At 38.6% G+C, this 18,342-nt stretch overlaps 1 protein-coding gene across 1 annotated transcript; it reads left to right on the top strand.

The window, feature by feature from the left end:
- Positions 1 to 1,043: 1,043 nt before the first annotated feature.
- txndc16 (thioredoxin domain containing 16) lies at positions 1,044 to 18,067 on the top strand (the record flags this gene model as incomplete). Its single annotated transcript, XM_083892213.1, has 19 exons — positions 1,044 to 1,200; positions 2,204 to 2,286; positions 2,371 to 2,444; positions 2,891 to 2,965; positions 3,747 to 3,868; positions 4,107 to 4,197; positions 4,327 to 4,495; positions 5,142 to 5,311; positions 5,608 to 5,668; positions 5,802 to 5,943; positions 6,023 to 6,166; positions 6,301 to 6,360; positions 6,600 to 6,804; positions 8,390 to 8,529; positions 9,357 to 9,441; positions 10,568 to 10,709; positions 13,311 to 13,498; positions 14,307 to 14,497; positions 17,820 to 18,067. The coding sequence occupies 19 exons, from the start codon at positions 1,044 to 1,046 to the stop codon at positions 18,065 to 18,067; spliced, it is 2,547 nt and encodes an 848-aa protein (XP_083748339.1).
- Positions 18,068 to 18,342: the final 275 nt, after the last annotated feature.

Below are 18,342 nucleotides of genomic sequence, written 5' to 3'. Positions count from 1 at the left end.
AGCAGCACCAAAAACATGGAATATAAACCAGTTGGCAGCTAACAAGCATAGCGAGGAATTAGCAATACCTACGTTACTAACCAAAGCAGAAATGGAGGTTTTCAGGGTATGTTTGGGGTTTTACTCTCGTAAAAAAATAAGCCACTGCTTCTAATTACTGCCGCTATGAGTCCCTCTCCATTTACCACGGATGTAACGATGGTTTCTACCGTTTTTGCTACTTGAAGTTAGCCTGACCTCGACTTTCTCAGGTAACTCCATAAGCTAGCATGTTTTGTGTGGTTGCTTGCTAGTTCCCCCCTAACTCTGTTGTTTTATTCATTATAAGACCAACAATAAAGTAATTATTTGTATTACAGTGAGTCTTTATGTCAAACATTTAATTCTTGTAATTAAAATGTGCATTTAAAAATCTCTATAATAAAATTTTTGAAGATGTAAGGCATGTTTTTATTTATTTATCAATATAATTATTAATCTGGTTCATGTGAGTCAAACCAAATTAAGTTACTTTACAGACATAATGCTCCACCCAATTACAATTGGAGTCTAAATAAATAAATAACACTATTTCATATTTCACAATAGGACTGCAACCAACGATTGTGTTCATAATCGATTAATCTGTTGATTAATATTTTCTTGAATAATCGTTTCTCAAACCTTGTATTTTTCTCCATAAACCAAAAACGATTCAGTTCTTTCTTCAATTTCTTTGTTAAATGGAGCAATGAAACCAGAAAATATTCACATTTAAGAAGCCGGAAAAAAACCCTCTCACCGATTATCAAAATGGTTTACGATTCATTTAGTAAGTAGTAATTGTTTCAGCCCTATGACACAAATATGCTCTTGTCACCATTTGTATTTGTCTTTGTCATCTTTAAAAAGTGATCCCCATGAAAAATAAAGGAGACACTGAGATTGGTAACAACTTTGGAATAAAAAAAAAGAAACAGATTCAGGTTTTTCCCAATTGTTTCACGTTTGTCAACAATCATGAGTGTTTCTCCCCTCAGACAGCACAAGACAGCGTATTCCTCATGATGTGGCTGTGTATTTCTGCTCTCTTGCTGTGGATGGAGTCAGGACAATGTGCAGAGATGACCAACACATCAGAGCTAATCCAATACACCACTGTGGACTTCTTCGAGAAACTGCATTCTGGGAAGATGATGTTTATCTATTTTGAGCGGAAAGGTAGTAAAGGCGTTGCAAGTAAACACCTCACTTGCTTCTATGTTTGTAACTCTGAATAGCTTGTTCTTAAGCAGGATTGCAGTACATATTCTATCATCACACATTAGAAGGTTAAATAAGTGTGTACTGTATTTACTTATTAGACATGTTATTTTGCACGTCAGGTTCGCAACAGCAAATATGTCAACAGTAGCCAACACCATGCTGTGATGACATCATATACCTGCAGTCTGATGTGAGAAACCTCTGACATAAGTACTTAGAGTTGATGTACTTATATGCAGGGATGAGTTGATGAGAAACTCAGTATAGGTATGGGTTTGGTAGTATAGGTATGGGTTTGGTATGGGCCAATCAGTGTATTGAATTGAAAAAAAAAAAAGTAAAGTCCAGTACAATTGATCAACCCAACATTTGGATTAAAAGCTTCACCAAACACCGGAAATGTGCTTTGAAGAGAGAGGTCTGCTATCATTTCATGTGAAAAGGACGCAAGTTAGAGCTGCAAATGTCTGCCATGCCTTTTGAGCCTTATGTTTTTGAAATGTCTGGTTATCCCTACGTGTTCAAAGCAGCAGCACAAATGTCACAACAATGCAAGGTTGTGATATTGAATTGGTGTTATTTCAGGCATGAACATAGTGGTATTGTGCCATTCTTAGTTCGAGGTGTGCTCATATTACACTGAAAACAGAATTTACAGTAAAGGTAGATTAAGTTTGATAGTAACCTGTGATAAATGAGTGCCATTGTGTGTAATGCATTTAGTGTAATGCAGTTGTGTTTTTTCCCAGGAACCTGTGGTGACTCTGATCATTTTTTATTTATATATATATTATTTAAAACAATTATGTTCTAAAACATTTATATTGAAATGTTAGGTGAAGTTTATTCATTTTAATAAACATGTGATGGATAAGTGCGCCTAACCCTATATTGTAAGTGGTATTTAACTTAATTTATCAAGGATAACAACCTACAACTCGGCTCCTTTTGTCTCCAGTTTCTCCAACCATCTCACTCTTCTTGGTGGAGCTGGAAAAGTCTGCCGAAGTTCTCCAAGACTATGGAGTCCTGGTTGGGAAGGTAACTATTACTTCATGATTTGAATAGACAGAAGCTTCTGAGTGTGTGGCAGATAAACAGCTGTTTTTTTGTTTTTTTTCTTAGGTCAATTGCAACAAAGAGGTGGTTCACACGTACTGCACAGATGAAAAAGGACTGCACACAGCTTTTCTGTTCAGGTACGTATAAAGCATGAAGTACTTATTGGTGGTTTCTCAAAAAAATCAGTGTTATTTAGAGATTTCTAAGGCACATTCTGGAGTTGTCTTGTGTTAATTATTATTTTTTTTATTTCTTTGTGTTTTCTTCAATTGATAATGTATGTCAGACTAAATCAAAAAATGTGTCAGTAATTTCTGTTTTTCTGTTGTTTTATCCAGTTACAACATTGAACAACAACTGAAAATGTGTCTCTAAACAGGCAAAAGTCAAATTTGCTCCTTTGTGGACAGAAAATAACAATCACTTATACTAGTAAAACATTCAAAGACAGATTTTTTTTTTACAGCTGTCAGCATGAATGGAAGATTCTCTGAAACAGATTAAACCTCAACATTCCCATTTTCGTGAAGGAGGATTCACTTGAGGTTTGTTGTTTTAATCTCTGCCTGTGTTTTTCTGTCAGAGGGGGAAAGGAGTTCTTGGGTCTGGACTTAGACACCGTGTTTGACGTCAACTCCATCGTCTCTGAAGTTCTCTTGTAAGTGAGCAACACTGCCTCAGTTATAATGTAACAGAGCCCTGTGAGATTGTACCTTTATTTATCAATGAACTAAACAGATAATCACATTTCAAAAGGTATTTTAAACACGCACATAACTCCCAAAGCTCAAAACGATCTACAACAGCTAATTAACATATTTAGACATTATGCATTTACAAATACAGCTCATATCAACTAGACGTAATACCTCAGAGATTGAACAGTAGCACTTTAAAGTATGTAGTTGCTGTGATTTATTCGATGGACATTTTTACTAATGCTTTGTTTTTATTGTATGCTGCGAGGCCTGGACAATAATCGCCCAAAACCTAAACAAATCAGCAAATATTTATAACAGTAAATGTTGAGCTTTTTGTTTGACACAACACGATAAACCCTTGTGAAACATATCTGAGGTAAAACATTCATTACCTCAGTTTGCATTATGTGTGTTTGCATATACAGTACATATACTGTATATTCAACCTTTGTTCATTTGAAATTGAAGAAAATGATTATTAGTGATATATTGTTTCGGAATTAGTGCCTACATACTGCTATGTTTTCCTACTGAATATTTTTATATAAATTGTATTATTGCTGTATGAACATATTTATTAATAGATTGGTTAACTGAATACTAGGGCATAATGTATTTCATTGACTTTTATCACACTGTGCAGATGACAAATGAAGTATTATTTATAAACTATGATAATATAATTTCATGCACACTATAATGTGAATAACCTCCGGTTGAACATTCTTTTTCTCTCAGTGCCATTCTGCGTGAAGAGGTGAAGTACGTCCACACAGACGCTGACCTCGTGGCCATGGAGAAGGCCGCCAGGGGCCAGAAGGATCTTGTGCTCGGTTACGTCCAGAGTCTGGGAACACATGGTATGAACAAGGAGGGGGGAATGGATTCAAAGGCAGGCAGCATTAAGTCAGTGTTAATGAGGTGGCTGACTAATTAAAGTAAAGTGTTAGTCATGGTAATGACTGAAATAATGACTGTGATGAATTTAACACCTGAGTTAATGCCTCATTGTATTGTGTGAGGAGATGATGTCTCCTCCTCTGATTGACTGACTTTTCATGTTAATTGTATTGTCTCTGGCTGATTGCTTTACTTTAGAGCACAGGTCGATGATGGAGATGGCATATGTATATGGATCCAAATATCAGTTCATTCTAATAACAGGGGGACCAGTTCTAAAGTATTTGGGGTAGGTTTTTTCCTTTTCTTCTGCCAACCTTCACACTTAAGTTAAGGTGTTGTTCTTCTTTGTTTTCTTAGTAAGTTTCGAGTCAAAGTTTTTATTTACTATATTTCTCCATCTCTATCTCCTCTGCAGTGTTAACGAATCGTCTCACACGTCTCAAGTGTGGTTCCTCCACTGCAGAGTTCACAGTGGGCTCACGACCTCGACGATCTCCGAGCGTTGCCCTTTGACTCACATGAGGAAACCTCTGTCAGTCCTCAGCCTCCACTCCTTCCTGCAGCTCATGGAGTCTCCACTGGTGGTAAATAGGATGGAGAAGTGTGTGACTCCTCATAATGAAGCTTAAACATTCTGTTTGTTTTTTCTTACTTCATTGAAATGACTTCAATCTATGTAAATTAAGATTGGATGACATTCAGAAAAGTAAACAGTTATGTGTTGGAGTATGTTAGGAACATGTTTAGGCTTTATGTGGAATATGGCCCTCTAGTGGGGAGTAACGGTACTGCAGGTATGCTGTGAGGTAATTACAATGAATATGTAATATGTTGAATTTTTTGTAAAACATCGCCATTAAATATTAATGATAATTAAAAAAAATCAATTGAATTCTGGCTTTAAGGTGGCACAAGTCATACACACATAAAAACAATATAACAACAATTGGAATATTAAATCGCACAAAAATTACCAAATCTACAGAAAAAGAGAGAGGAAAGAAAACAGAAAACTAGGGTAAAATAGAGCAAAGAAGCATCAAACAATAATTGACTTTAAAATTATTAAAAGAACCTACAGTGCAAGGTAAAGATTAAACTTTTAATTTCACAGATGATGAAATTCAGATCACTTGTTCAATACATTATTATAGTTTATTCATTGATCAGACTGTTCAACAGAGGCAAAAGCAATTGTGAATCTTAACTGTTAAATTTCTCCTCTGCCAGTCTGAAGTGCATGAAGACCCATCCATGGTCCCGCCCCCTCCGTTTCCATACCAGCAGACTCCACAGGTCTTCCTGTTCTCCCGCCTGCCTACCAAACACCTGGACATGGACACAGCGACCACTCTTGCCTGGAGGCTTCGAGGCATCGCTCTGCTGCTGCTAGTACACAGGTGTGTTACAGCTATACAGGTACACGTGTGAGCACGGACCTGAATATGTTGTCACTGATGTTATTTCTGGTTTGTTTTTCTGGTTTCAGTTTGCACATATAGAGCACTTTTCATACACAAAGACTGACTTGTACAAGTTGTTTAAATATAAATCCAAAGTAAAAATTACAATCCAAAGTAAATTAACTCGTCAAATGGGTCAAATTAAAGTCAAAGTAAAAAATAAGGTTTAAAAAACATCACAATATAGTAAATGAAATGGACTCCCTGAACTCTATCTCTTTTTGTGTTTTCAGGCAAAGTCCTGCAGTGAAAACTCCTGATGAATATAATGCTGCTTACAGGCTGCCTGAGAAGGTACGATGGCCACAAACCATATACTGTACAGGGTTTGTATGGGTGCTTGAAATCCTTGAAGATGCTTGAATTTTAATGTTTAATGTACACGCCTGTAAGGAATGAATGTGTGTATGTGTGTTTGCTCTTCAAGAGTTTAGAGGTGAAGTATATGACTCTTCGCAACTTCGATGAGGTGTTGGAGCTTTTTACAAATAAAGAGAAAGAAGAGGAGGAGGACGAGGGAGACAATGACGAGGAGGAGGAAGAGCAGGAGGAGGATGAATCCGATTTCGGTAACGTGTAAGATGGATAGAATAAGAATGAAAAATAAGGGAGAATGTATAGTACATGTGCTTCTGTGTCTGTCTCCAGCTCTGGACGATGAAATTGCATCGGCTGTCTACAAAAACAGAGGCAGCTTACTGGACACAGACTCGGTTACCCAACTAACCTATGAAAACTTCCATGCTGCAGTAGCACAAAGTGGCCTGACAGTGGCGCTCTTCTACCTCAAATGTAAGACTCTTCTGACTTGTGCTCCTGATTGGGAGACTTTGGTAGTGCAGTGTTATTCACACTTTCTGCAAAGATAAGAGTTCTGTCTGAGGGAAACGATTACATTTAACTGCAGCTAATCTTTTAACCACCAGGGAATGCTGTTTCCATGGCTTTTCTCAGCTCTTTCATTGAAGTTGCAGAGATGCTTGCAGGTAAACAACAGCAGTTTCTCCACTTGTGAACCACTGCTATTTGATGATTCACAGAATAGTTAGTGCAGTTAGTGTGACATTGATATTGTGTTATTTCCTATGCAGTGTCCAGCTTGGTAATAAAATAGTAACAGTGTGATGTAAGATTATAATATTATTGTAATCCATTTTATTTCTAATGCTTAAACCTTCACCTTCTAAGTGACATGATGTTTCACTGATCATCAAAATCTCCTCAGATGCTGAGGTCAATGATGTACAGATGAGCTCAGTCGACTGCGGGGAGTGGACCGACCTCTGTGCCGCTGAGCCAGGCAGCGCGCTCCCTGTTCTGTTTCAGCCAATCACAGTCTTCCCAAGCATCCTGGTGTTCCGCCCACTGGAGTCGTCTCAGCACTACAGAGGCATGCTGGGTAGCAGGGCGCTTTATCGCTTCATTATGCTGTAAGACGTTCTCAATGCCTCCGCTTAAGACATGAGTGAATCTCAGTGGGAGTTTAGCAAATATTCTATGTGGGGCGGGGGGGAGAAAAAAAAACCAAGGCTATGTGATTGTGATGTTCTCAGAAAGATACGGATATTACAAATTGGAGGCATGGAGTTTGGAAGCAGTGGGAATTTACAACACAAGATTCCAGTTTGAGTGAAAGATGCTATCATGTTGTATCATGGGAAATGTAGGAGCCAGAGTTTTTGAAACATCATAGGAGCTAAAATTAAAGATATCTCTGGCTCTGCTGCTTTGATTTTAATATGTCTCTGGTGACTGACCCAACTTAATTCAAAAACTAAATCAACACCGATTTCCTGGTGTATCCATTTACTGACATATATTAGATTTTTAGGGAGTATAGTTTCCAAAATGCTTATTCAAGCGATTGCATAGAGTGCATCAGTAGAATAAACAAACTAACTGATGATCATCAGTGTAAAAGCAAACAACAACCAAAGTAAGCAGCACTTAATGACACTAAATATTCTGCTGCTGCCAAAATCTCCATATATGATAAAGAAAGTAAAGGAAACATCCTGCCCTCCCTACAGGGATGTTTGTCTTGGAAACTGTTACAACTGCACAATAACATTAAACAGTTCCTGAGAAAAACAACCACAGACTGATTTACACAGAAGTACTGTACAAAGTGGGAAAAACATGATTTTATCTGAATTTTGATGACAAAAAATGAAGAACTCAGGATGTGTGGCACCACATGGCGCTTTTTTATTTACTTCAGTACAGCAAAGTACTGGAAACTCATTTCCCACATATAAACATGTGCGAAACATAAATTATTTGTTGAAATAAACGGGTGTCTATTTGAGTTTGGAGGAAACTCTGCTGCTGCTCCAGCTCCAACAGAGCTCAACATACTCTTCATGTGGCTTCATTCAAACCCGCTGAAACAGCAGAAAGAAAGTGAAATTCATCTTGGGGAACACATTTCCCACGTTTTAAGGATTCTTAGCAGCATTCATTGCTTATACTGATGTGAAGTCATGTTTTCTATAACTTTTTCCACTCCCCCCCCCATCATGCCTTGATTGTTGAGTCATTTTCTTGTATCCTCTTTGAATCTCTGTTCGTAATCTCCCCAAATTTACACCGGTGAGGCTTTTTACACTCTGGGAAGCATTTTTCATTCACCTTGTTCATTTGCTCTTTCATATGGCACCACCAACTTGTTGTTTTTTATGTTTGTCAAATTCTGTGATCATGGGCATTTGGATTGGAATGATGTGACTGAAAGTTGGTCAATGAGTTTTACTCATACAATGTGTAAATTTACCAGGTTTAAGAGAGTCATGGACATGCTATTGTTCTAGTGTAACAATTTTCCTGTATTTTCTGCATGTGTTGCAACAAATTAATTGAGAACTAGTTATACTATATAGTCATTATAGCATTGCTAAAACAGCAAATGCAATGCTAAGACATTTGTATAGTACTGCATGTGGCTTTTTTTTCTTTAAAGTTACAGTACAGTAGTTACAGTTACTGTCTATCTGCTCACACGTGTGTACTCCACAGGAGCCGTCCTGCTTCTCCTGCACCACTGTCCAGCCAGGAGGAAGTGACATCATTTCTCCAGGAAGTGCCACATCCTGAGCTGGCAGGTTATAAGAAACCTGACAGAGTGCTGGGACTGTTTAAGATGCAAACTCATGCAGGTAGGTGGCTTTGTGTGTGTGCTGGCTGATGCACTCATCACTGATGATGATCTTAGAATTTTTTTATTGACCCCTCGTAACAAAATTCAGATTTAATTTAACACCAGAAGGTTGAGATTATGTCAATAACGCTACACTTAATTTGTTAATTTGCTAGTTAGTCTTGCGTTAAATACATTTTAAAAAAGATGCGTTACCTGAAACTGCAGGCATCATCTGGAAAGATGTGTGCTGCAATACCTGATTTTTGTTGGGCATTAGCATTGCATCAGTTTTTTTGCATAGAAAATACCCCAAGATTATGTTTTTTAGGCCTGTGAAGGTATCACAGCAGGACTTACTTTAACTCGTTCATGTTAATTTCAAGGTAAACATGAGAAAGTTGGTGTTAATGTTATAGAAGATCCAACCAGGAATGTGTGGTTGTACTTGTACCGGTCACTGTGGCGCCTGGCTGGATGACAGCATACTGTGGTCCAGCAAAAGATGAGCTGGGTTCAACTTGGCACTGTGCTAATGTCAGTCTGATCTCGAGAGAGTTTTTCCTCTGTGTATGAAATTAAAGTGCACTGTGCATGTGCATAGGGAAAATGTCACCCAGTGTATTGCTGTGTTTTTTACTAACAATGGATCACTATGGATATATTAGGCTTCAGATACACACAGAACTTGTAAGCAGAATTAGTGAATTGTTTGTTTAGGTTGTTTCACTTTGGCAACACAAGAAAATATGGAATATTCTGTGGAAGTTGGAAAATGTGATTTAAAAAATATGAAATTGTACTAAAACAATTTTTAAATCATCTCATGCTTCTTCAACTCTCCAGGAGTTCCTGTGTTTACTGAAGCAGCAAAGTCACTGAGAGGAGAGGTGCTAACTGGACTGCTGACAGATGGACTGGCAGAGAAATGGTAACAGCTCTGATGACACCTCTGTCATTTACAGCTGTGTCCCTGATTATCACCTCTGTGTGCTACTGAGTGTTACTCTCTAATTTCATTGTATAAGGTTCTCATTTGCTCACATTTCTTTGGAGGAAATGACAAAACCCTGCGTTACCATAATATGATGAGGACAAAGGTGTGATCTCTGAGTTTAAATCAGATTTCCCACAGCAGTGTTAACACATTACAGTGAACCTAATTTGTGTTTGGTGGCTAGAATTGTAGACTTTTTGCATTTTGCACACTAGTACTACATGTTGGCCTTACCCTGATTAGTGACACTAGTGGATTCATGGCTCAGCTTACATGTTAACTAGTATGTACCGCACTGTCCACTAGTAGTACTAGTACATCCTTTGTGACCTTACTAGTACAACTAGTGTGGGCCAGAATGTCTACTAGTACTACTGGTAACAGCCAAAATGTCTACACTAGTAGACTAGTAGCACTAGTGAGACATTTATGGTCTTACTACTTATAGAGGGCAACACTAGTGCACGGTTTTGCCTCACTAGTAAGACATAGTTGTCCTACTAGTGCGCAGAAATGTCTTACATGTTACAGAAATGTGTGATTAGTTGCATGTAGTTGTGCACTAGTAGTGTGCAGTTGTATACTCGTACAGCCAAACTCCTTACATGTTAAGTTCATCCATAATATCAAGGTTTGATGTCCATGATATCAAGGATATCAAACCTTGTTATCTTTTATATCAAACCTTGATATCAAGGAATGATATGCATGATATCACGGATAGCAAACCTTGTTATCTGTGATATCAAACCTTGATATCAAGGATTTATATCTGTGATATCAAGGTTTAATATTTTTGATAGCCGTGATTTTAAGGTTTAATATCCTTGATATCCATAATATCAAAGGTCCACTAGTACTACTAGTAGCACTAGTGGCATGCTGTTTGTGCTTTTCATTTGTTTTGCTTTTCCATAATATTGAAAATGTACACACATTTGGCAACTAGGATATCTAGTTGCCACTAGTTGCTTAGTTGACAGTGATTCATATTATAATTATTATTTTTCAGTGTGTATGAACACACTGTATGATGGTGTGTGTCATGTTTGCTGCTCAGGGCCGCCGACCACACTGTGGACCTTCCTGTGGTGTTGGTGTTTCCATCATGGAGGACACACACTCACCCCTCCACACTGCGTGTTTCGTCCTCTGCTGAGGAGCTGCTCGCACACATCAGCACTGCACTGCTCCATCCAGTGGTAAATCACATTGTGTTTATTTGTCTTTCTGTGTTGTATATTCACTTTTGAATTAGGAAAAAGGAGACGACCGTACTACAATTACCTGATTAAGAATAATAACTTAAGTAGTTCGGGCAGAATACAATGTCCAATGGTCTCCAAGCTCCGATTGTGAGCCAGTGTTCATTTAAATCTCATGGAATGAAATAGCCCTAAATAATGTTTCTTGGAAGTTTGTAAAAGCCAAAATGGAACTGTTCATACATTGTATGTCCCAGATAATAAGCACCATATGTGGACTCAGTGTGAATGTGGTCTGCTGCAGGGCACCCGAGGTCCGAGAAATGCATCATGTCTTAGTTTCCATTCGTTCGTGTAAATGAAAATTAAATGACCTGATGTGGAAGCAGTTATCTTTGGTTGCTCAACGAGGCAAGCTCTTGCAAGGCAAAAGGCACTTTGCCTTCTGGTGGTGCTGTTGTCTTCATTTGATTAGACTTGGAAGACTAATCAACCAGATGGAGGAACTGGTTGGGAGAGCAGGGACCAATTTTACTTTTATATAAAGAAAAGAACAAAACATAATTAAATCGACAAGATGGATTTCATGTGCTTCTCCATGTGTCTGCATCAAGGCTTTATTTTATCTAAAAGAGTAAGCTATTAAGAATTAAAAAAAAAGAATAGACTTGACAGAATGTTTTTTTTCTTAACAATAACTGTTTTATATACTGTATATATGTATATATATATATATATATATATACATATTATGTATATATATATATGTATATGTATATATATATATGTGTATATATATGTATATATATATATATTTTTGGCTTGTTTTATTTTTCTTATTTTTTTTTTAAATATATATATTTTATATGTATTTTTAGATTTTATATATATGAAGGCATTGTATCTCATAGGGGGGTTTCACTCATTAGCCATAACATTAAGACAGATAACTTTTTTTATATGGCTGATTGGTATAATATGTTGCAAATTCGTTGTCACATGTTATCAGATGTCCATACAGTAATAGTTGAAGTTTTTTTTTTTAGCAGAAATTCAAAAAGCTGCATTATTCATACCCAAGAGAGCCGTAGACAACCACATAGCTTCCCTATAGCTCACTGCGGTGTTTCCTATACTGTACTCAAGCACCACGGTGCGGTTTAAATGCCTGACTGATAAATAGTTGGCTGCTGTATAACACAAAATTATGTGTATTCACTACACTGAACTACATGCTTACAATCTTATATCTCACATATGTTTAGGATTTTACTCAACTCAAATATTATCCCTGAATTACAGCATCGGCGAGATGATGGCCAACTATCAGCACTCTGGTACTGCCCATTTATCCAGCAGCAGTATTAGTTTCACTTCTGCATAGTGTGTAAATGCTTTAGTCCAGAGCTCACAGGGACACAGGGGCTGCTGGTCGGGATGGGTCAAAAATATTGATTTGGTGATTTATCGCTGTCCTTCTTCGTGCAATACAAAAATTGTTGCACCAAAGCAAATATCAATATTTTTATTAATTAAACAAAACAGTACTGGCCAGTTAATGTCTTATGCTCAAATGAATGAGGTACACTTGGGTGGAATTTACCTGGCTGAATAAGAGGGCGTATACATCTGGATAATGGCAGAGAAAGCTACGTTAAGAGATGCCCCATCCACGTTCAATACAAAGACTTTATGCACTTTGTTCTCCATTTCTGAATAAATAGAGAAATCCAGCACTTTTTTTCACTTCACATGTATTGTATTGTATCTCAGGGTACACTGAAATCTGAACACGACCAGTGGATCAAAAACTTGTGGGGATGTGGGGAGAGACCGCTTTACGAAGTGACACAATCTTACATTTTCTGTTGGAAGATTCTGTGTAACAACGAGATTAAGCAGCAAACATATTAAAATGGCATAGGTTTCATCAGTGAGCCTTTTGTTGTCCCCAGTTTCCCTGATGGCAGCCATGTTTTCAAGGAGAATAAGCCTGCCTCTATCATGTGCATTACGGCACCAGGGGTGCACACAGCACAGTCAGCATTGAATCTGTGTCGGTACCTCATACAACCACACTACAACCACAAACCTGAACTATCACTTTACTTATCTATTCTTCCATTGTTAAAGTCACTGTATCCAATTAACTAAAAAAGGTCTATGTATTGTTTTGTAAGTGAAACCAGATTCACTTATGCTTAAAACATCTCCTCTCTACTGAGTAATTTCCTCAATGACTTCCGCTCCCGTTTAAGTTTCTCTGAAATGCTTTGTGTTGATAATTATTTGCAGATTTGATGTCCTCACAGCCAAGTGTAGTAGCTGTAGTAAAGAGCCAAAACTGGCAATGTGTAAATCTCAGGTATTAATCAGAAACATTGGTCTGTGTTGTTTTTGTTAAAGGCATCTGGAGACATTCTCTCAAACTCCTCTCTTTTATTTTAAATTATTGACTCTTAGTATTCACCTGCTTTTTCATCCTCCTCATAGCTGCTCCCTGTTGGCTTTGATCATGCCAAGATGTTTTTTTATGACCACATCCATCTTTAGATTTCTGGAGTAATGTTATTTTATTTGTCTTTGTCATGTCTCCAGCCTGAACTCACTGTGGAAAGTCTTCCGTCCTTCCTCTCTCTGGGTAAAGCCCTCCTCATCCTCTTTGTGGGAGAGGAGGAGGATGAGATCGGGCGGAGACAGAACCAGGTGATGGTGGAGGAGATGAGGCGAGTGGTCGAGTTGGCAGATGAAAAGATGGAGCCATTTCTAGCCTGTTGGATACACCTGTAAGTGTCACTGCTGTCAATCAGTCCACTTGTCATTTCCTAGAACAAGTGATAATGTAAAAATACCTGAGGGCCAACTTCCCCACCTGTAATACTTAAGACCACAAATGAGTCACATACATGCACTGTCGTTTACAAACTCTGCTTATTTTCAGGTTATTTTTTATCCACCATCTTTATCATGCAGTCTTTGACAAGCTCATCCGCTGTAAAAAGGTTTGCCACCTTTAGAAATGACCAAAGCCATTCTGTAGATTGCTTTGGTGATGTTTTGGTGATTTCACTGCCCAGCTTGCATAAATAGTTGAGACAGCTTCAAGCTACTTCAACTTCACAGGTGGTAAACTTGTCCTATGCTTTTGCATGGTTTTGTAATCTTTCTTTTCATTGAATTCCTTAGCAATGGAGTTATTCTTGTAGCAAAGTTGGCAAACACACTTGTTCCAGTTTTCACTGAAAAGGTATTGTCATTTCCATTGATCCTGGAAACTTTGGCCTTCCTAATTAACGTATTTTCTAATTGTGGTGGCTGTGACGGTGCCAAGAGAAGAATTACAAGTTGGATTTATGTGATTTATTCATTCTGTTAGATCATGCTGGCAGATCTTCTAGAATAACTTTTAAGAAGAAAGTCAGAGCCAACATAAAAAACATCAAAGTGCCACAGTTGGCCTGAGGGCTGGACTTTTGACACAATTGCCCTTGATGGTTTCAGATTTGCTGCACCATCACATTCATAGGAAACACCTTTGAGCTCCTTTTGCTTTTTAACTGGTTATTGAATCTAAACTATTGGTCTTTGTTCCAGTGGTCACACTCCAGCTGGCATGTCTGTCTTATGGTCATACCTGGGCTCAATGCCGCCCCTGCCTGCGCTGGTCCTTACCCACTTGCCCTCTGGAGATGAAATCTATCGATACCCCCCTAACACCCCGATTGTGGCCTCGTCTGTCCTGCAGTGGCTGCAGAGGATCGAGGACAGGACTGAGTCACCGACAGGTAAGTAAGAGTGTGGCTGAGGGCTGCGTTTTTATGTCCGAACTCAACCAAGCCCAAGAATATTGACCGAACCAAACTCAAACCTGACAGGCAGACTGTATTTTTTTGTCCAAGCCTGACACGAACTTGACATGTGTTCTGTATTTTTATAACCAGACACAGTTAGAGTAAGCTGAAGAGAAAGATCAGTTCCCTTCAAATCACAAAAAGCTCAGTTTGGGTATCCATGCTATACAGGTAAGAGGGGAAGAGTCACACGTTTGAGCTGCTGATTGAACATTTTCGATAAGTGTAAATATCAATATCTGGACTTCACCACTGATTCCTGAATGGTACTTTTTTCAGAAATGGACTCTTGGTCCATATACCAATTGTTCTCTTTCAATGTTCATTTCACCTCACTCATGTTTCAGAGAACTGGGACATTTCCTCCAATATTTCACTTTATGAGCATAGCTGTCATGCTTATGATGTATCACTCATCAGTTGGTGTAAAACGCATCATTCTGTGTTTCCACAAACACAAAAATGCTATACTGAGAAACACAGAGAGACCCGAGAAAAGAGTCTTCTGTTGTGTTGTTCTGTTGCCTTCTGCAGTGGCTCCATTAATACAGTCATTTGCTTCACGGCTTGTTTTATTAGGAGTAAGGCCTTTTTAACACCTGCTGTCTGCATCTAAATGTGTTTCCCATCTGGAAATACATCAACAATGACCCAATCCCATTAACCTCTCACACTAACACCTGGTATTATGGATTGTTTTTACCAGAGCAGTTTGCAAAGCCAGCAAACATAGTAAGTGAGCGTGCAATGCAACACCAAGGGAAGACATGACAAATGACTGCATAAGCTCAGATCAGCTGGTCTGTTTTTTTTTTTTGACGGAGAAGACGCTGCTCTCTACATGCATGCAGTGATAAGGTGGCTACCCAGAGAGACAAGACTGTCCAACTCTATATGTATACAGATAGTTTTGTCTATATATCTATACACAGCCTGTTCCAGGCAAGAATGCAATGCTTTCATTCTGCCTTGCTGTCCTGTATTGACGCTACGAGCACAGCATGGGAGGAGGCATAGTCCATACTGCCTTTATGTCAGCAGTGAGATAAAGGGAAGTTTAAACAGAAGTGACTTCAATGATGGAATTTAATGTTATATAAACCTAGCTATACACACTTTAGCTCTGTTTATGGCTTCTGCTGGTCACACATATCTTGTAAAATATTAAACGTTATATAAAACAGCGACATGCCAATAATGTAAATGTAAAATAAATAATGGAGACATGATAATAATTATTTAACGCCCTGCTGGATTCTTGTGATTAATGCAATTTTGTTATCTAAAAGGAAGAGGGACAAGATGTGTTTCCTGTGAGCTCATATTGAATAAAAATAGCAATAAGGAATGGAGCAGGGTGTCTGATAACAGCTGTGACAGTTGGGTGCCGAATAGGTGGCCACCTCTAACTACTTTAAAGAAAAACATCTTTCAGTTCATCTCACAAAATCAATTAAGTATTTTTAATCGTCATTTAAACAATTTTCTTACGCAAAAACAATTATAAACATGATGTGAGAAGCATTGATAAGTGGTTGAAAGTCTTCATTTTGATCACAGCCTCAGTTCCCAAACGTTTTTTGTCAAACTCACATAACTCACCTGCCTCAAATAGAATTGTTTTTTCTGCTACAACAGCATTTCTAAAACAGTTTCAAATAAATAAATAAATTTCTCACAAATATATGCATGTTAAATGAACATGGCAGCAAGATTGTGTTTGCCGTCTGACTGCATGTATGGCATTTACAAGAGGCTTCAATGAATGTAAACAAGGCTTTAAATACAGGTGATGATTGTTCAGGTATAACCTCAGACTTTAGAGCACAACAGTCTGCAGCCATTAACCCTCGACCTTTGAACTGTGGCATTGTGTAGGCGAGTGCCAAGATAAAACACCAGTCTGTGCTGTGACTTGTGTCAAAGTGTCTGAACGGGATGGGATTTTCATTCGTTATTGTCATCCAGCACATTCTAGCCATTCTTCACAGAGAAGGGCTGCAGGCTGTCAGTCTTTACATCCTGGCTGGAGGAAGTTTCCACCAAGCATGGAATTGTATTCCGTGACTAGGAAGTAGTAATTGTGGATTGTGAAATTATTAGATTGATTTCAACAGTTTTTAATGTTCAATACCTTGACCACTGGATATTATGCTAAAAAGGGACAATTCATTTGGCACATTTATGGCAGAAGAGCATGTAAGAGCTTTCTGTAGACAGGGTTCCCACGGCTCCTTAAAATGAAAGTTTTTGAATTCAACCTAAATAGACATGGGTCATTGAAAGTGGTTGAATTTTTTGCAATAAATTAAAGTTAAAGTTGGTATTTTGGTAAGGGCCCACGGTTGGTGTAGTGGTTAGCGCTCTCTACTTTGCAGCAAGAAGACCCGGGTTCCCTGGGTTTGAGCCCCGGTTGGAACAACAACTCCTTCTGCAAGGAGTTTGCATGTTCTCCCTGTGTGCGTGGGTTTTCTCCGGGTTCTCCGGCTTCCTCCCACAGTCCAAAAACCACCAAAGATTTGGGGATTAGTTGAATTGGTAGATGTGAGTGAATCGTTGTTTGTCTCTTTGTGGCCCTGCGAAGGACTGGCGAATTGTCCAGGTTGTACCCCACCTATCCCCCTATGTCAGCTGAGATGGGTACAGCCCCCTCCACGATAGTGGTAGATAATTGATAAATGTCCCGTCACCAATGTACCCCTGTTTGTTACGAAGCCCTGCATTGCTTTATGTACGTAGACGTGGCCTACGCAGATCATAATTATTAGCGGTGTTGTGGACACTGTACGCTGTCTCTCTCCAACATTGACGTGAGATCCCATGGAGAACAATCAATGGGTAACATCAATCAAGAGAGAGCAAATTGCGTGATGCCTGGGAAATGCAAATTCCAAGATCTCTGGCTCAACAAATAAAATTACAGAGACTGACTGGTCCAAGATCCCAAGGACAATCACTTGGCCAGATGCAGAGTGTGCTGCAAAAAAATGCATCAAAGTGGACGCCATGGGAAAAGCGGCTCTTACAAGTTGCCCTCCCATCTTAAGTTGTGTCACCACATTTAATTCTTGGTGTGGAAACCCTGTATAAAAAAAAAAATCATAGCCCTGTAAAATAATTCTGTTCAGGGTTCAGCTGTAAATAAAAACTGACCAGAATTCCACAACAGTATCTGTATAATGGCAATGAAGCTTTCACAATCAATTTCTGTATCAAATTGTATACATGACATGTATGTTTTGGTGTGTCGCTGCAGGATTGTTGGGTGAGGACAGTTGGCCTCCTGCTGAGGAGTTCTATGATTTTCTGAAAATCATGGACATGCAGGAACCGAGCCCCACCCAACAGCAAGCACCTGAGAAGGAGGAGGTGGAGGAGAAGGAGGAGGAGCAGGTGGGTGATGAGGAGGAGGAGAACGTGGAAGATGATTTGTTAATAGAAGAGGCAACAGATTCTTCCTCTGGCTCTCGTGCTCCCGTTGCTACCACTCACTCTGAACTGTGATAGATGAAGATATTTTATTTTTTTATACCATAGTTTTTATATTCATATGTTTGTGTCTCACTTATTTCACAAGGGTTTATTTTTTTTTACTCTCAGGGGTGTTAATAAAATATCAACTGTTGGACTGTTGATATCGGCTTCTACTTTTTTCTTTTTATTACAATAATATTGAAACACAGAACACAAAAAGAATGTATGTTCTTTTTGTCTACTATGCATTTTTCATTGTCACGTAACACTTATTCTTAATGTGTTTTCCCACGGGTGTTTACAGA

Source organism: Microchirus variegatus, assembly GCF_963457635.1.
Source record: "Microchirus variegatus genome assembly, chromosome: 1".
Taxonomy (NCBI): Eukaryota; Metazoa; Chordata; class Actinopteri; order Pleuronectiformes; family Soleidae; genus Microchirus; species Microchirus variegatus.
This window is presented reverse-complemented; position numbering and strand designations above follow the sequence as displayed.